Source organism: Talpa occidentalis, unplaced genomic scaffold, assembly GCF_014898055.3.
Source record: "Talpa occidentalis isolate TD23 unplaced genomic scaffold, MPIMG_talOcc4v2.1 talOcc4.2, whole genome shotgun sequence".
In the NCBI taxonomy this organism is placed as follows: Eukaryota; Metazoa; Chordata; class Mammalia; order Eulipotyphla; family Talpidae; genus Talpa; species Talpa occidentalis.
The window spans coordinates 64,490,499-64,509,872 of NW_023602073.1; the positions used below are offsets into that span (position 1 = coordinate 64,490,499).

The following is a 19,374-nucleotide window of genomic DNA, read 5'->3' on the forward strand; positions in this document are numbered from 1 at the left end:
CCGCCGCGGGAGGAAGCGCAGCCCGGTCCCTCGGGTCGGGTCCGGCTGGGCCATGGAGCCGTTGCCTGAGCCCTCACCCCGGCCCGGCCCCCGCTGTCTTCTGCTTCTCCCGCTGCTCCTGCTGCTGCCCGGCCCGCAGCTGGGCCCCAGCCGTGCCCACGCCGAGGAGACCGACTGGGTCCGACTGCCCAGCAAATGCGAAGGTGAGGAGGCGGGGCCCGCGGGGAGTTTCATGCCGGGGGGCGGGGCCTGCAGGTGAGGGTCCGGGGGGTCCTCGCGCGTTGCGCCTGCTGTGTGCTTGGTCCGGTGCTGGACGCTCCCGGCGCACCTGGGATTTACAAGTCGGTAAAAACAAGCAGTTACCATCCAGGGGAGCAGATGCGTGGTAGAGGAGGGCTGTGGGCCTGGTGAGGAGCATCTAGCCCAGAGATGGGGAGAAGGGTTGTGTGTAGAGTGAAGTCTGGAAAGGCTTCTTGTAGGAAACCCAAGAGGCATGCGGAGTTCGCGGGTGAAGAGAAGCGAAAAGAGAGGGTCCCGTTTAGGAAACCGCAGATGCAGAGGCCTCCCAGCTAAGAAGCAAAGGACAAATTTGAGGAACTGAAAAGACCCATATGACTAGCCTAGGGGGAAGAAGAACCTGAGACACTCCCTTCTGTGCTCACCGCCTAATCTGTAATTCACTGTCTCTCCCCAACTATCTGTGAGCTCCTAGAGGGCAGAGAATTGTCTCAGATTTATTCACACCATGCCTGGTGGCACTCAGTAACGGGGGGAGGGGAGGTGCTGTGTGTTTGTGTCGAGCAAGAGGGGAGTCTGAGGCCTAAGGGCTCACTTTGAGAAGAGCCTGGGAGAGAACTTGGTGAAGAAGATCTTAGGAATATGGAGAAAGAATGAATCCCAAAGACATGGGGGTGGATGTTTGGCACTTGGGTGGATGGGGATAATGTGGGGGGCAGGGGAGAGAAGAGAACCAGCATATAAGCCAACAATCTGAGACTATGAAGAGCCTCCTTTTTCCTCCTTCTCTTCAATTTCTGCCTTATCCTCAGATCTTTACAGTCACTCCTCCCTTCCCTCCTCCTTAACGCCAGCCCCCCCACCCAAAGTTGACTGTAAATCCCTTTCATTCCCATTCAAAGCCTACTGCAAGCCAGATGTCCCCTAAGCACTGGGAAGTGGAGGTAAATGCTCTTGGACATAATCCTTCCATTTGTGAGATTAAAGGTGAAGTGTTTCACAGACAGGCTGACTTCACTGCTCGTATGGATTCTAGTCTGTACCTTTGTTGTAGAGCAACCCCAATACAAAACGGGTTGCCTGACTGTGGGTCCTCACCCGCGCGCTTAAAAGGACTTATCAATGTTCTACTGCAGGCACACGCGAAAGGTTAATAAAGGTTTATTTACAAGGGAAGGGGAAATGAGGAAATGTACAGCTCAGGGAGAAAAGTGGGAGACAAAGTTTTAAATGAGTCCTACCCGATCCGCCGATCAGGAATCCCAAAATGGCCCTCTGAGAGCTGGCCGCGAGCCAGGAGCTGTGTAGCCAGGAGGCGAGCAACCCAAGGCCCACGTGTTTGGTTTTTATATCCAACCTGGCTGCCCAACTCCACCCTCAGGTCCCAGCCACCCTCCCTTGGTGGTGATGGGATTTGTCTTTCCCAGTGTCCTGATGGCTTTAGTCTGGAGTGGGGGTGGGGTCCACAAAGCCTGTATGGGATTAGCTCCGGACATCCTTTACCCCTAACACCTTCTCTCTTACTTCCTTGAATAGACAGATTGAGGGTCATGATGCTTTCTTTTTACTCTTTCTCTTGTACTTGCTGATACCCTTTGAGGATTTCACTTCCTCCTTTTTTTGTTTCCTGTCTTACAATTATATCAAAGAGTCTCTTTTTCTCATAGCCATTCTCATCTTTCTTTTTTTTTCTCAAGATTTATTTATTTATGCATACAAGAACTGGGGTACAGGCCAGAGGTGCGGTGAGGCGGGTGAGAGGATTCACCAGAAACAGAGTGGGAAGCAGAACAGGCAGATGGACTGATATACGCCGCTGAGGGTGTTGTAGAACAACCCCGATGATGGCTTTAGTCTGGAGTTGGGGTGGGGTCCACAAAGCCTGTATGGAATTAGCTCAGGACATCATTTCCCCCTAACAAGGGGAGCAGTGGGTGAGACAGGAGAGGTCTCCTGCACAGTGTGGGTAGCTCCCTGGCTGGGGATAGCTTGATAGCATTGTCTTTAACCTCTGTGCCACCAGGGAGGCCCCATTGCCATCTTTCCTTTAGGAGGTAGCTACAGAGTCATAGAAACATGACACAGACAAGGATCTTAGAGATCATTGTAGCCCAACCTCGTTTTGTAGGTAATTGATAAATTCATTTAAAAGGGATTTTCAGGGCCTCCCCTGGTGATGCAGCGGTTGAGCCCTGGGTTGCGAAGCTGCCCGCAATCTCTGCAGCACCCGTTCAATCCCCAGTTGCTCCCCGGCCACCGGAGGAGGGTCCCACATGGCGCGCAGACCTCTCCTGCCGCCTGCTGCTCCCCTCAGCAGTGTACTTTGTCAGTCTGCCTGCTCTGCTATCCACTCTGGCTCTGGTGAATTCTCTCACACACACGCCCCCTCCGCCCCCACTCCTGCGCTTCTGACTGTACCCAGTGCTTGTATAAATAAATAAATAAATCTTTAAAAAAAAGATTAAATAAATAGAAATGTTTGGCTACCTATTTAAGAAATAAATAAATAAATAAATAAATAAATAAATAAATAAAAGGGATTTTCAGTCACAGGATGACTTGGCAAACTCCAGCCCTTAGGCTCCTCTTAATAGTGTGTTACTTTTATTTATCATTGTTACACTTGATTATTAAATGCTGACTATGTCTGCCCCACAAAACCTGCCTCCTGGCTCAGTAGCCCTAGTGGAACGGGCCTTGGCACAGAGGAAGATAAACCTGCCCAGAAAAAGAGTGGGTGGATGTCCATGAGGGTCTGGGGTCTGTGCCATGATTCTCCTCCAAGTCTGGTTCTGGGTGGGATCCCCAGAGGGGGACTTAAAGAGATAAGGTTTGGAAGAGTTGGGAAGCAAGGTTGTGGGTGACGGGTATAAGAGATGGGTTGATGGGTTCCAGCCCCCCAGGCCTGGAATACTACATGTCAAGGGCGTGGGAAAAAGGGGCAAAGGAGCCAGAAAAATGATGAGCATGCACAGGACAAAAGAAGGGAGAGCGCCTAAATGATTCTGGGTGTGAGACGCCCTCAATTCATTGCACATTCTGAGATCACCCCTCCATGTTTTGGCATTTTCTTGTCTTCCAAGTTCTTCAAGCCCTCTGGTTATGTATATGTCATAAAACTTCACCAAGCAAGCCTCCAGGGGATTTATCTGTTTTGGTGGTAAATTGGTTTTCTACCAAACTCTGCTGTCAGTGTTATAACAACTCTGATGGCATTTAGGCTACAGACCTTCCATTTGGAGGCATCAGAAGCTGCTCAACCACACACAGTCTCTAGCAGCAATATTTTTCAAGTATCCAACACATAGAATCCCAGGATAGAGGAACCCAGAGAAGACCCAGAACATGATACTCACTTCAGGTGCCCAGTTGGAGAGACATAGATGACTGCAGGCCCCTATTGAAAGCGGGTTTCCTGTGGAGACCTGAATGAAATCCAGAGAGGTAGGATTCATCCTGAAGGGCTTCCTGGGGGAGGAGGCTTTTAAGGTGAGGTTTTTAAGGCTAAGGGCCAGAAAAGCCCCTCGAGGGCAGTAAGTGTTTCCCTAGACCTCAGACACTTCATACTCTACTGCTCCTCTTGCTTTAGTAATTATTTGTCTACACTTCTTTGTGCCCCGTTAGACCGAACAGCTGAAAGGGAGGCACTTTATATTCATGCCTGTATCCTCAGGCAGTGCCTGACACATCAGAGTTGCTTAACATTTGAGAAAAGGTAAGAGGAAATGAGAAAATAAATGTACAGAAACCAGAAGGAAGATCTCTGGGGAAGAGAGGGGTGGAACAAATTAAGTGATAGGAATAGAGAGCGGGTGCCGGAACAATATAAGAACTCAAACCTAATAAAACAGCTATAAGAGTCAAATGGGGAATTTTACATGTAGTCTGAGTATTAGATAATGATGGAATTATTGTCAGTTTTCCAAGTATCATAGTTACTGTATCATTAAGCAAGAAACAGTCCTTATTCTCAATGATGCATGGTGACATATTTAAGGGTAAGAAATCATGTCCACAGCTTTCAATATGTTAGCCAAAACTGGGGCCTCCCTGGTGGTACAAGGGGTTAAGTCTCAGCACTATCAAGCTCTCGCCAGCCACTGCAGCCTGAGTTCAGTCCCCAGCCAGGGAGCTACCCACCTGGCACAGCAGACCTCTCCTGTCTCGCCCGCTGCTCCCCTCAGCAGTGTATTTCAGTAGATCTGCCTGTTCTGTTCCCCACTCTGTCTCTGGTGAAACCTCTCATCCCCTGCACCACTGGCCCACACCCCAGCTTTTGTATGTATAAATAAACAAATCCTTAAAAAAAAAGTTAGCAAAAACCATATATGTTATGGAGATCCATTGTCATATTTTACATTATATAATCTAGATTGTGATAAGTAACAATTGTTGAATATGAGCTTTCAGTTCTTTATGATTTTTGAAAATTTAAAAAGTAAAATGATTGAGCCAGGTAGGGGCAGGGAAGAACAGGGAAAAATTATGTCGATAGAGTCAGGGTCAAGAGTGGATACAGGGGGCCTCCCCTGGTGGCCCAGTGGTTGAGCGCTGGGCTGAGGAGCTGCCCGCAGCCTCTGCAGCGCCGGTTCAATCCCCGGCCACTGGCGAGGGTCCCTCATGGCGCGCAGACCTCTCCTGCCGCCCAATGCTTCCCTCAGCAGTGTATTCCATCAGTCTGCCTGTTCTGTTCCCTGCTCTGGCTCTGGTGAATTCACTCACCCTCCCACACTTCTGACTGTACCCAGTACTTGTATAAATAAATAAATAAATCTTTAAAAAAAAAAAAAAAAAGACTTTGATTAAAAAAAAAAAAGAGTGGATACAGGGCAGTGTGTCTTGGAGCCAAATTTGACCCAGTGAAATCCATTTGGTGGTCTGATGCTGGGTCCTTCCTGCCTCAAGTGTTGACTCAAGCCTGGAAGAGGCACCCACCTGGTCTGTGCTGGGTGCTGCCTCCCACCAGATTTGCCTACACTCAAACTGTGCTGTGTCCCCCTCTTCCAGTGTGTAAATATGTCGCCGTGGAGCTGAAGTCAGCCTTTGAGGAAACTGGCAAGACCAAGGAGGTGATTGACACAGGCTATGGCATCCTGGACCGGAAGGCCTCCGGAGTCAAATACACCAAGTCGTAAGAGAATGGGGGACCTACTGGCTGACCTGCTTTGTTCCTGGAGGCTTTGGGGGCTTGGTGTTCCCTTCTCCCTTTCAGCTAGGCAGACTCACCAAAGGGAGGAAGCTCCACCTGACACATAAGTTTGCCTACTTAGTGGTTCTGCCCCCAACCTGTTGTGGGCCCTTCATAAATCCCTGTCAGACCTTATCAGTGATTCCCAGAGTCTTGGATTTCATGGCCCAATGTAATATTTTAAAATTTTGGTAATTTAGGATTACCTGCTTTTAATTTTGCCAGAAATAAATATTAAAAACAAACCAAAAAAAACCCTCCCATCAGCTATGATTATCTTTTCAGACTGAAGTATTTTAACATCAAAATTTAGTCCATTTTGCTTTGTAAAAAAATCAAAATACTGAACCATTTAGCTTTATAAAAAATTTTTCCCATAGAGCTGTTAAAATTTTGTCTCTCTGGTCTGTGTTCCAGCATTTCAGAGCCCCCAGACCAGATGACCTATCTTCCTTCCAGCTCTGACTTCCCGTTGGTGAGATGCGCAGGTGTTGGGGTAGCAGGGCTGGAGGGACGGGCCATAGGCCCGTGGGGGCTGGGAAGGGGGACTCAGCCCCTCTTGCACTATTGTCTCGGCAGGGACTTACGGTTAATTGAAGTCACTGAGACCATTTGCAAGAGGCTTCTGGACTACAGTCTGCACAAGGAGAGGACTGGCAGCAACCGGTTTGCCAAGGTTGGCTTTGTATTTGTCCTTCATCCCAGCCAGGTTGGGCCTGTGTGTATCTAAACTTGTCTGCTGGAGGGCAGCCCTTTGAAGAAGATGTCCTAGGGACTTCCCTCCTTGGCCTCTTCCCATTTTCCATTGACTGCCATTTGCCCTCCTCCTTGCTGGGTGGCAATACGCATATCCAGAGTGGGTTGGCCCATCAGCGCCATGCCTGTGTCAGGCAGAAACACTCCAAGGTAAGTAGGCCCTCCTGGGGCCTGCTCGTGCAGGGAGAGCTCAGGATGTGCAGAACTGTGGGGGTTTGGAAGAGACATTGGAAGACACTTGCGGGCTGGTGATGAAGTGCCCACTCCCTCCTCTGGGCCGAGAAGGCACCTACCTGGGCCTTCAGGGCCTAGTAGAATTTTAATGTACTTACCAAGTGCACAAGTGCTTCTCTCCCTGGATAATGAACTTAGAACAAGGCCTGTGTTTCCTTGTCTTTATGTCCTCCCATGCTAAGACAGTTGCCTCCCACATTTCTCCATCTCAGTACCTTCTAGTGAAGGAGATCAGTCAGAACCCCCTGGGAAACCTGGAAGACAGGCTTATGCTGCATAAGTCTGGGGTATTGTCTTTAAATTTTGTATGGATTTTGTCCTCAATAAGTCATCCCTGTTTGCTTTCATGTAAAAAATGTTTCAGATTATTTTCCATCGTGAAAAAATTAGAAACAACGTAGTCATTCACCAATATGGTGAGTGGTTAAGTGATATGGCCTTCAGTGGATTATTTTGCAATTGTAAAACAAAGAATGAGGTAGCTCTTTTTGAAATGAACTAAAAGTATTGGCATGGTATATTGTTAAGTAATAAAAAAAAAGTGCAGAATAGTTTATATGATTTATACTACTGCTTCTGTAAAAAGCAGGGGTGGAAGGGAGTATTTTTGTACGCACATCTGCATGTATTTGTATACACTCTCGAAAGATAGAGGAAAGAGATGGTGTGCTATCTCTGGTGAGAAGAGCAGAGTCAGCTGGAAGAAATCTTTGCAGCTCAAAGAGTCCTTCCTATCTAAACGTGCCCTCTTCCACCAAGGAAAGACACAAGCCCTGGGAAGAACCCCAGCATGCAGTGGCTTGGATGTAGAGGAGTGTGCCCAGCCACAGCAAGGGCAGAGAGCCAAGACAAACATGTTTCCTAGAAAAGGAGTATCTGTTCAAAGGCCTAAGGACAATGGCAGACCTTCTTGGAAAGATGAAGTTGTGTGTAGGTGTGTGTGTGTGTGTGTGTGTGTGTGTGTGTGTGTGTAGGGATGGTGGGAGGTAGGCCTAAAGGAGAGGAAGGAGAGGTCAAGGGTGAGAAGTTTGGGAGGGTCTTGTCTTTTCAGAGCTGAGCCCTTGGGCCTCCAGCACCACCCAAGAGGGGCCTGGGAATTTGAGAAGGTGTATCTGCTTCTCATGTCTGGTCACCTCCCCAGGGCATGTCAGAGACCTTTGAGACCCTACACAACCTGGTACACAAAGGGGTCAAGGTGGTGATGGATATCCCCTATGAGCTGTGGAATGAGACCTCTGCAGAGGTGGCTGACCTCAAGAAGCAGGTACAAGCCCTCGGGCCCTCAGAAGCTGCTGTGCCCAACAGGTGGGTGGGGGTTGAGTCTTGACAGGCTTCAGTTTCCCTAGAATCGCCGCTGCCTGCCTGTCTTGCAGTGGGTGGTGAGGCACAGGGATTCGTGGGAACGAGCGAGTCAGTGCTGGGCCTTTGCCAACGTGGGGTGTTTGATTCACAGTGCGATGTGCTGGTGGAGGAGTTTGAGGAGGTGATCGAGGACTGGTACAGAAACCACCAGGAGGAGGACCTGACGCAGTTCCTCTGCGCCAACCACGTGCTGAAGGGGAAGGACACCAGTGAGTTGTCGGGAGGGAGAGGGCAGAGTGGGCCAGCTCCTCATGAGAAGAGGGTAGGGAGAAGATGAAAAAGAAATAGGAAATAGGGATATGCTGGTATGTCTGCCCCAAGGGAGCTTGATGGGACAGGGTGAGGTAAGAGGCGCTGAAATCTGCTGGAGACTGACATGGCCCTAGACCAGGCCACTGTGAGCCAGAGGCAGGGACTGTCAGACACCAATTCTGATCACCACTGGCCCCAGTCATTGCCCCTCACCCAGCAAACCAGGCTGTGAGGTCTATCTCCTCCTCATCCAGGTTGCCTGGCAGAGCAGTGGTCTGGCAAAAAGGGAGACACAGCAGCCCTGGGAGGGAAGAAGTCGAAGAAGAAGAGCAGCAGGGCCAAGGCATTGGGTGGCAGCGGCAGCAAACAGAGGAAGGAGCTGACTGGCCTCGAAGGAGACCCCAGCCCTGAAGAAGATGAAGGCATCCAAAAGGCATCCCCCCTCACGCACAGTCCCCCCGATGAGCTTTGAGCCTAACCCAGCATCCCCGGTAGTGAGACCCTGACCTGGAAGCTGAAGAGTCTGGAGCGTGGCTCCTGCGGGCAAAGACAGCTTTCTGGCTTCCAGTCTCCCCGTCCGGGCAGTGCCCTCTTCGACCGGGAAAGATGCAACCTGGGGCAGGACTCAGATCAGCTGTGGTCAGCCGTGCTGGCCTCTTCCCTCTGCCCAGCGTTACTCTCCTGACAGGCTGCAGGCCCACCGCGCGTGTCAGGACTGCCGACGACTATGGTGTGACTCAGGAGGGGCAGGCTTCAAGCTGGGCCCCAGGACTGGAGCCCTCTGGAGCTCATGGGCCACGCCTGGCCTTCACCTCCCCTCACTTCTCCCCATACTGGGAAACAAGGCTGCAGGCCTCCAGTTCCTCCCACTTACCCCTCCTGTGGACACCTTGCTCTCTGCCCAGCCCTCACTAGGGCTCACAGAGTAAAAATCTTTTGGCCTTTTTTGTTCCGATTTCTAAGTCACCTTCAGTCCCATGGGTCCCCTTCAGCCCCATGGGGTCCTGGAACCCTTTTATTGCTCTTCCCTGCCTCTCCCTTCAGCCTTGGGGACTAAGGGTGAGGAGACTGAACCATTGAGGCTCAACCTGCCAACTGAGGGAAACCGCAAATGCAGGGAGGGCCTACATTTTGGGGTGAGGCCAGCACAGCACTCTGGCCTTGCCCCAGCTGCCCTTGGTCTCCCTGAGTGCCCCAAGCCAAGAGGCCTCACTGAGGTTCTCGACACCTGACTGCCCTTATTCCCTCCCTCCTGCCTTTCCTCTCCCCCAAGGCCTTCCCATCCAGTTGTGTAAAGTGTTTACCAGTGACTCCACTGCCCCCGCTGCACCCTGCCTTCCCACCTCCATCTGGCCCTGGCTGTTGGTCTTGAACCTTGCTCCCTGATGACCACACCTGGTCGCTGCTCTTCCAGCCTGGTATGCCTGGCGCTGGGAGGGGAGGACAGCCCAGTCCCCAACAACAGCTGGTTACATCGTGTTCTCTGGGAGCAGGAGAGGAACTGGAAGGCTGACCCCTGCAGAGAAGGGGTGGGAGGCTCAGGCCCCTCCCCAGTCTGTCCTGGGGGCAGGGATCAGGGCAGCAGTAGTGATGACAACTGCACATGCCTTCACTTTAACCCCTAGAGCACACTGTGAGGTGGGTGCTGTTAACTTATAGGCGAGGAAACTGACACTTAAGCTGAGGGATATGCAGGAAGACCTACTCTTAAGCAGCACAGCTGGCTCTCAGATCTGGCTTTCAGACACCATGTCCATTACGCCCCCACCACCCCACAGCTGCCAAGGCCCCTCCCCCCAATTCCTGGCACTGGCAGAGTGATTCAGATTGAACTGGTTTGTTTTCTTGGCCTTAACCCACCCCCACCAACAAGCCTCTTTTAAAAGGGAAATAGGAAGCAGCTGTTGCTTCTTGGAAGGCAGGAAAGGTGGGGAGTCCCACTGGAGCTGCCCCCCTTCCGGGTCACCTGGGGCACCAGTGTGGAGCCTCCCTCTCACTTCCCAGGCTGGGCCCAGTGGGTAGGGGCAGGAGGGGGTGGGGTGGGGTGGGGTAGGGGGTTACCACTAAAGTGTCTTCCAGGGAGGAGGCTCCAGGGTCAGAATTCCTGGGGGCCAGAGAACCCCTGAGAACCTGGGCTCAGCCCTTTTCCTCCCCCAAGTTAGGGCAGTGTGATCATAGAAAATGGAACAAACCTGAAACTTTCTGGCCAGTGAAGATTAGAACATGTCCTTGAAGGATACCTTTTTATTCTACCTCCAGGGCTGTTACCGACCTCTGCTAAAGGCATTATGGGTAGTAAGATTGCAGCCTAGGCTTGGGTGTCATCCTGGACATTGCTCTGAGCATAGGTGATAATGGGGAGGGGGTCAAGGGCTGGGAAACCATTTACAGCAGCCCTCTGGACTGTAAAGGATTTGGAGGCTAGGCTCCAATTCCCCCATTCTGTCACCCATAGCACTCCAGTACCCAGAGTGTCATTGGTCCTTGAAAGTAGGACAAGGCAAAGACCTGTCCTTTCACCGGGGTGTTGACCCAGTGGCCCAATCCCAGACCAGAGGGCAGACACCCCCGGGGGCTGCTTTGCTCTTTGACCTTGGCTTGTATAATGAGCTTCCTTCCCTCCTCCCCCAAGCCCCCACAAAGGTCAGGTTCTTGTACACTCACCACCTCTCCACCCACCCGCCACAGCAAGCAGCAAGCTGCTCCCCTGACCCAGCCTAGAAAGAGCTAAAATCAGGATTTGGCTTCCCAGGTTGTTCTTTGCCTTCCCCACCACATTTACCAGCCTTTTGGAACGTGAATATTGCCTCCCACTTGCTCACATCCCTTCCCTTTATGGGATGAGGGGATGGCCTGATTTCAGTCCCTTTTTAGAAACACGATTAGAACCAGGTTTCCTATACTTACCTGGCCGTGACAGCCACCTTGAATGCCTGTTTAACATTACAGGTGTCAGGGCCCATCTAGCCTTGCTGTGTTGGGAACCTAGGAGTCTTAACAAATGTTAGATGTTTATAAACGTCTCTTCTGGGTCTTTTTTTTTTTTTTTTTTTAAAGATTTATTTATTTATTTATACAAGCACTGGGTACAGTCAGAAGCGCGGGAGGGTGAGAGAATTCACCAGAGCCAGAGTGGGGAGCAGAGCAGGCAGAAGGACCAAAGTACACTGTTGAAGGGAGCAGTGGGCAACAGGAGAGGTCTGCGCGCCATGTGGGACCCTCCTCCAGTGGCCGGGGAGCAGCCAGGGATCGAACCGGCACTACAGAAGCTGCTGGCAGCTTCACAACCCAGCGCTCAACCGCTGCGCCACCGGGGAGGCCCTCTCCTGGGTCTTTTTTTTTTTTTATAGAGGGCATGTTTTCTTTGTTTGTTTGTTTGTTTTTTGTTTTGTTTATACAAGCACTGGGTACAGTCCGAAGCGCGGGAGGGTGAGAGAATTCACCAGAGCCAGAGTGGGGAGCAGAGCAGGCAGAAGGACGGAAGTACACTGCTGAGGGGAGCAGAGGGCGGCAGGAGAGGTCTGCGCGCCATGTGGGACCCTCCTCCGGTGGCCGGGAAGCAGCCAGGGATCGAACCGGCGGCGCAGAGGCCGCGGGCAGCTTCGCAACCCAGCGCTTAACCGCTGCGCCACCTGGGAGGCCCCTCTCCTGGGTCTTGAGATCAGCTAGAACCCACTTCATCAAGAGAGGTTCTGAGTTGTGCTAAAAAGGGGCTGGACTCACTGAAGTCACATTGTCAGGGTCTTGTCAAACCCCAGAGAGAACTTCTCAAAGACTTCCATTGTCCAGAACCACAAAGGCTGATGGAACCGCAGAACCACCGAGGTCAAGTTGTCCCAGTTCAATGATTAAAAGAACTATAGACCCATGATGTACCAGGAGTGAGGACTGTGTCATGTCTGAGGTGGCTGCATCAGGACCTCTATCCTAGAAGCTTCTAGAAGACAGGCTTCTCTCTATTTTCAAGTTTTTGGGTGGCATTTCCATGTAACTTTTTTTGCAAGTTAGAAAATGGTTCTCATCATACCATCAAGTTCCATCTGTCAGAAAGGTATTTTCAAAGATTTATTTATTTATTCATACAGTAACGGGGCACAGGCCAGAGGTGCGGGGGTGGGTGAGAGGATTCACCAGAGACAGAGCAGGGAACAGAACAGGCAGATTGACCCTAATAAATTGCTGAGGGGAGCAGCGGGCAAGACAGGAGAGGTCTGCTGCACCACATGGGTCGCTCCCGGCGAGGGATCGAACTCGTGCTGCAATGGCAGCATTTAGCTTCATAAGTTGTGTCTTAACCCCCTGTGCCACCGGGGAGGCCCCAGAAAGGTATTTTAATATAAATTTTGTTAGAATAAATACTTGGTTGCCAGAGCTCCTACCAAAAACTCGTAATAACCATATAAGCCCATGAGGCTTGTGATATGAAGGGTAACCCCTTAAATAGGGTGCCCTTGTGCAGTGCACAACCTGTCCATCTGTCCACAGCAGCCCTGCATCCCTTTAGTTGGCAAGTGTGAACAAAATTGCTCTTATTTTTTTTATCATAAAAAAGCACCCATTTTTGGGCAACAGATGGCATGGTCTATGCCTAAATGGTTTATGGAAAGACTGTACTAGTCTCAGGGCCGAGCCCTCAGAATCTCTTGAATACCCCCTGATGGCCTTGTTGGCTCTATTAAAGGGTTTCATTAAAAAAAGCTAGAGCAGGGACCTCCCCGGTGGCACAGCGGTTGAGTGCTGGGTTGCGAAGCTGCCCGCAGCCTCTGCAGCGCTGGTTCGATCCCCGGCTGCTCCCCGGCCACCTGAGGAGGGTCCCACATGGCACGCAGACCTCTCCTGCGGCCCACTGCTCCCCTCAGCAGTGTACTTCTGTCCTTCTGCCTGCTCTGCGCCCCGCTCTGGCTCTGGTGAATTCTCTCACCCTCCCGCGCTTCTGACTGTACCCAGTGCTTGTATGTATAAATAAATAGATAAATAAATAAATAAATAAATCTTTAAAAAAAAAAAAAAAAAAAAAAAAGCTAGAGCAGCCACTTTTTTTTTGAGTGTTTACAATGTGGCAAGCACAGCTCTACATGCTTCACATAATTAACTCACTTAATACAGCTAGGATCTCCATAAAACCATGGATTTAAAAAAAAAACAAAACTACTGAAGTAAAATACACACACAGAAAAGTGCATCTAAGTATACAGCGCAAAGAATTTCTATTGTACACCCAAGTCACCAGCACCAGATCAAATGATGAAACATTATTATTGCCCCAGAACCCCCCCTCCCTGACCCCCTCACAACCCACCAAAAAAGCAGGGTCTTTGTCTATTTTATTCACTGCTGTATTCCCCCGTATTTAGTAGACAAGATTAGCTGCTTAAAATCTGTTGAGAGACTGAAGCACAGGAAGGTTAACTAACTTGCCCACGGTTACACTTTCAGTAAGTGGCTCAGGTAGAACGGCCCGCATCCTGACGCCATAATGCCAAAGCACCTACCACTACAGCTTGCTGGAACCCCGTCCTCCCCTCCCAAGGCTCTCATGTGGAAGGCAGACCAGCTGCTGTCTGCTCGTCTAGCTATGTCTTCATGTTTAATGTTGGGAATGCAATCAGGGGAAAATTCAAGTCTTTCTCCCTTTTCAATGTTTACAGTTTTGCATAGCTAAAAGTCAACTTGACCTTTATTAAGCTGCCCTCCAGGACTGGCTTCTCTTTACAATTTTTTTTTTTTTTACGAGGTTTTTTTTTTTTTTTTTTTTTTTTAAAGAATTATTTATTTATTTATACAAGCACTGGGTACAGTCAGAAGCGCGGGAGGGTGAGAGAATTCACCAGAGCCAGAGCGGGGAGCAGAGCAGGCAGAAGGACCGAAGTACACTGCTGAGGGGAGCAGCGGGCGGCAGGAGAGGTCTGCGCGCCATGTGGGACCCTCCTCCGGTGGCCGGGGAGCAGCCGGGGATCGAACCGGCGCTGCAGAGGCTGCGGGCAGCTTCGCAACCCAGCGCTCAATAGCTGCGCCACCAGGGAGGCCCCTCTTTACAATTTTTTTAAGAGGAATACAGTTTTTTTCATTCTTTCTCTAAAGGTGTATTCCCCATCTATTAAGGTTGTGTGGGCCAACCGAACTTAAACTTGTGTTAAAATGATCGTGATTCTGGGCCTCCCCGGTGGCGCAGCGGTTGAGCGCTGGGTTGCGAAGCGGCCCGCAGCCTCTGCAGCGCCGGTTCGCTCCCCGGCTGCTCCCCGGCTGCTCCCCGGCTGCTCCCCGGCTGCTCCCCGGCTGCTCCCCGGCTGCTCCCCGGCCACCGGAAGAGGGTCCCACATGGCGCGCAGACCTCTCCTGCTGCGCCCGCTGCTCCCCTCAGCAGTGTACTTTGGTCCTTCTGCCTGCTCTGCTCCCCGCTCTGGCTCTGGTGAATTCTCTCACCCTCCCACACTTCTGACTGTACCTAGTGCTTGTATAAATAAAAAAAAATAAATCTTTAAAAAAAAAAAAGTCTTAAAAAAAAAAAAAAAAGATTGTGATTCTATACAGGGAAGTGTCACTGCATGCTGGGAGAGAAGCAAGCTGACCTCATCATCTCCAGGGTTGTGACACCATCAAACTCCCCTAAAATGTAAAAGGTTTTTTGGTCCAAAAAAGGAAAACCAAAAACGACACTCAAAAAGTCAGATGTTATTTTGTTAGGAATTACCAAAATGGTCCCGGCATTTTGCTTTTCATCTCATCAAAATGCTCTGGCCTCTGCTGAGTTGTCTGTTTCAGTGAGCCATGTCTAGCCTGTCGCCAGGGCCAAAATGGTGTATCGCTTTTACAGGGAAGAGTAGCTTAATGAGCAGATGGATGTATATAGACAAGATCTTTAAACTGCTTTTACCCAAACGTGACCTGGTCACAGAAAACCTTGCTTCATTCACATTGGTGGAGTTCTCATAGGTGCACCAAGGTTAATAGATTAATTGTAATGGAGTCACCTTTAATTAGTGTTACCACCCACCATCACAGGGACAATGTGACAGTCACTTAAAGGGGGGTTACTAAAGCAGACTGAGCTTACATGCTACATTAAAAAGTCCAGAGGGGGTGGTGAAAAAAAAATGAAAAAAAAAAAAAAAAAAAAAAAAAAGAAAAAAAAAAAAAAAAAAAAAAAAAAAAAAAAAAAAGTCCAGAGGCTCCATTGTCATAAATCTGCTAGCAGAGTCCACTTGAGTGGGTGGCTTCCCTCCTCTCCCCTCCCTGTGGCACCCCAGAGTTCCAGCTGGGGACACAGCAGAGAAAAGAATTTTTTCCTGCAGCTTGGACTGGAGTTTGGTGTCTGTCATCTGACAAGTGAATTTTCACCTGTTCAGAATCAAAACAAAAACAGCCAGGACCTTATGTACATATTCACTTCACAGGTCTAGGATTTTAATGTGTCCTCAAATAGGAATAGCCTTGAGGTTTGTCCAGCTGCAGTTTCCAAATTACAGTCTTTTTGGCAAACATATTATACAGTGGGGGATGAAGAATTTAATCTCAGCAATCCCAAATAATGTGTTGCATATTTAGAATATCACCTATTCTTGCTTTTAGTTAAGTACAACTATGGGTTGTTTCATATTCTGTGGCCCCGGGACTCAGATTTGGGTTACCAAACATTCACACTCAATCAATTCACTTCTCGGCCTTTTGGCTAAGATCATGTGTAGTATCAAAAATTCACAGTCAAGTAAACTAAAGCAAAAGTCAGTTTTGATATATTTCAGAGGACTGAGGACATATACCAATAATTTAGAGAGGAAGGACTGCAATTATTTGGTACACTTTGGTGTAATTAAAGAAGGTTATAATAATTAGATACAATTTTCTACCTAAAAAAATATCAATGACATCTTCATACAGAGAGAAGTTGAAACAAACATTTGTTTGGGTTGGCAGTATCAACTAATAGAAAAATTCCACTTGGAAACTGATTTTATCATAATCATAAGTTCACTCTGTTGAAAAGTTGTGGGAACATTTAAAATGTTCAGAACTATAGCGTGATTAAACAAGCCCCAGCCCATGCCCTTAGTGTAATCATCTAATGGCCTCCCCTGGTGGCGCAGCGGTTGAGCATTGGGCTGTGAAGCTGCCCACAGCCTCTGCAGCGCCAGTTCAATCCCCAGCTGCTGGCGAGGGTCCCGCATGGCGCGCAGACCTCTCCTGCCGCCCGCTGCTCCCCTCAGCAGTGTAATTTCATCACTCTGCCTGTTCTGTTCCCCGCTCTGGCTCTGGTGAATCCTCTCACCCCCCCACACCTCTGGCCTGTACCCTGACTCTTGTATGCATAAATAAATAAATCTTTAAAAAAAAAAAAAAAGAACAAAAGGGAAAAAAGAAGAGCTGAAATAGTCTGTAGACAAGAAAAGTTTTCCTGGGGAGTTGTGGGGTATCATGTTACACCTAATCAAAAAATCAAGTTGTTCTAGGTCATTTTTTCCCTGCCCTCTTCCCAGGTAATACTGTTCCTAGATTAAAAAAAAAGATTTATTTATTTATGTATACAAAAGTTAGGGTGTAGGCCAGAGCAGCAGGTGAGATAGGAGAGGTCTACCGCACCATGTGGGTTAACTCCCTGGCCAGGGGTTGAACTCTGGCCACAGTGATGTAGCACTGAGACTTAACCCCTAAGCCACCAGGGAAGCCCTGTGTTCCTAGATTAAATGAGCAAAATCAAAATACATTTTGGGGGATGTGGGGCAGGGAAAGGAGAGATTGGGGTCAAAATAAGGGGGTTGTAATTGTATGGGGAATATAAAAATAAAATTTAAATTAAAAAAGTTACATGAAAATAAACTCAGTACAAAAACTAAAAAAAAAAAATACATTTTGGAGGGCTTCCCTGGTGCAGGGACTAAGTCTCAGCCATCAATCTATTGTCAGCCACTGCAACATGAGTTCGATCCCCAGCCACGGAGCTGACCCACATGGCACAGCAGACCACTCCCGTCTCATCCGCTGCTCCCCTCAACAGTATATTTCAATGGATCAGCCTATTTTGCTCCCCACTCTGTCTCTGGTGAAACTTCTCACACCATATACCTCTAGTGCACACCCCAGTTCTTGTATGCATTACATAAAATCTTTAAAAAATACATTTTTTAAATAAGTGGCATACCTGAGTTTTTTTTTTTTAAAGATTTATTTGTTTGTTTGTTTATTTATTTATTTACACAAGAACGGGGTAAAGGCCAGAGGTGTGGGGCATGAGAGTATTCACCAGAGACAGAGTAGAGAACAAAACAGGCAGACTGACGAAATACACTGCTGAGGGGAGCAGCAGGCAAGACAGGAGAGGTCTGCCATGCCATGTGGGACCCTCGCCAGCTGGCCGGGATCAAATCAGTGCTGCAGAGGCTGCGGACAACTCCACAGTGCTGCGCTCAACCGCCTACTCCACCAGGGGAGGCCCTATTTTTTTTTTTTTTTTAATTTATTTTATTGGGCCTCCCTGGTGGCGCAGCGGTTGAGCTCTGGGCTGCGAGGCTGCCCGCATCCTCTGCAGCACCGGTTTTGAGCCCTGGCGGCCAGAGAGGGCTCAGACCTCTCCTGCCGCACCCGCTGTTCCCCTCAGCAATGTATTTCTTCGGTCTGCCTGCTCTGTTCCCCGCTCTGTCTTTGGTGAATTCTCTCACCCTCCCGCGCTTCTGACTGTACCCAGTGCTTGTATAAATAAATAAATATTTTTTAATACATACAAGAACTGGCCAGGGGTGTGGGGGATGAGAGGATTCACCAGAGACAGAGTGGGGAGCAGAACAGACAGACTGACTGAAATACACTGCTGAGGGGAGCAGCAGGCAAGGCAGGAGAGGTCTGCTGCATCATGTGGGTAGCTCCCTGGCCGGGGATAGAACTCGTGCTTCAGTAGCTGAGGATAGCTTCATAGGTTGCGTCTTAACCCCTTGTGCCACCAGGGAGGCCCTGAAAAATACATTTTTGTAGGCTTGTTTTATCAAAGAGTTCCTGAGTCCACTCTTTGAATGGCAATTTCTTTTTTTTGAGTATTTGAAAAGATTTATTTATTTATGCATACAAGAACTGGGGTGTAGGGCAGAGGTGCAGGGGGTGAGAGGATTCACCAGAGTCAGAGTGGGGAACAGAACAGGCAGATCTACTGAAATGCAGTGCTGAGGGGAGCAGCGGGCGAGACAGGAGAGGTTTGCTGTGCCATGTGGGTAGCTCCCTGGCTGGCTGGGATCTAACTCCTGCTGCAAAGGCTGCAGATAGCTTCACAGTGCTGTGTTTAACCCCTTGTGCCACCAGGGAGGCACCATTCTTCACTTTCTTAAGTGCATTTTAGAACTCCAGTGTGACAAAGGGAAATCATTCAATAGTCTGTTTCCTTAAAACAGCAGTTCTTATAACACGACCAAATTATTGGCCAACAGATTGAACTCAGTTTATCAACTTATAACTGAACAACTAATTCCTTAACTCCTGATTTAAGGTAAAATAAACATCAAATTTACTTTCAATAAATGAATGCACTTTCCTACCCAAGGAAGGAACTAATTTTCTTGGAGAAGACTTCAAAATAAGCCAACCCCTTGTGGAGGGAGGTGGTTACATATTATGCTTTGATTCAAGGACTTGGCACACAGGTTGCTACCCATGCCTGCTGAGAGGCTAATTCTTTTAATAGATTTTGTTGTTGTTGTTTTTTGGTTGTTTTTTTTTTTCAGTCTAGGAATGCTCAAGTGCATTTTCTCACAAATATGTCAATTAAAGAAAACTCGGAGTTTACCTGCCACTCCCCAGTGCAGTGCCTGTCAAAGGCTACTTCAAACGGCCTGCCTGTGGGGTCAGCATGAGCATAAGCCTCCATTACTTGGACATGGATAGGCCCATTTGAGGCAGACCATGTGCCTCAGAAAGTTAAGAATGATGATGTGGGGCCTCCCTGGTGTCACAAGCAGTTAAGAAGCAACCTATGAAGCTATTGGCAACCACTGCAGCACAACTTTGATCCCCAGCCAGGGAGCTACCCACATGGCACAGTAGACCTCTCCTGTCTCACCCGCTGCTCCTGTCAGCAGTGTATTTCAGTCAGTCTGCCTGTTCTGCTCCACACTCTGTCTCTGGTGAATCCTCTCACCCCCCACACCTCTGGCCTGTGCCCCAGCTCTTGTATGCATAAATACATAAATCTTAAAAAAAAAAAGAAAAGAAAGATGGGATTTGTGAGGGTGCTCCTGCCCCCAGATTCCATAGACAAAGGATGAGGGGAGGAAGGGGTCCTTTGTTCTAAATCCCATTCCCCACTCTTAGGAAGCCAGAAACATAAAGACAGGTAGGGAAGACTGTCTCTGACTCTGCTCAGTGGT

At 49.0% G+C, this 19,374-nt stretch overlaps 1 protein-coding gene across 3 annotated transcripts; it reads left to right on the forward strand.

The window, feature by feature from the left end:
- Window positions 1–10,009, forward strand: CNPY3 (canopy FGF signaling regulator 3). Of its 3 annotated transcripts, XM_037519732.2 has the most exons (7): window positions 4–203; window positions 5,245–5,368; window positions 5,843–5,901; window positions 5,968–6,101; window positions 7,557–7,679; window positions 7,869–7,986; window positions 8,284–10,009. In XM_037519732.2, exons 1-7 carry the CDS (start codon window positions 53–55, stop codon window positions 8,499–8,501), a joined length of 927 nt encoding a protein of 308 aa, XP_037375629.1. In that variant the 5' UTR covers window positions 4–52; the 3' UTR covers window positions 8,502–10,009. The 3 variants fall into 3 exon arrangements, with proteins under 3 accessions (XP_037375628.1, XP_037375629.1, XP_037375627.1); XM_037519730.2 differs by lacking the exon at window positions 5,843–5,901 and having other exon boundaries at window positions 6–203; window positions 6,005–6,101; window positions 8,284–10,007; XM_037519731.2 differs by lacking the exons at window positions 7,557–7,679; window positions 7,869–7,986; window positions 8,284–10,009 and having other exon boundaries at window positions 1–203; window positions 5,843–5,900; window positions 6,005–6,072.
- Window positions 10,010–19,374: the final 9,365 nt, after the last annotated feature.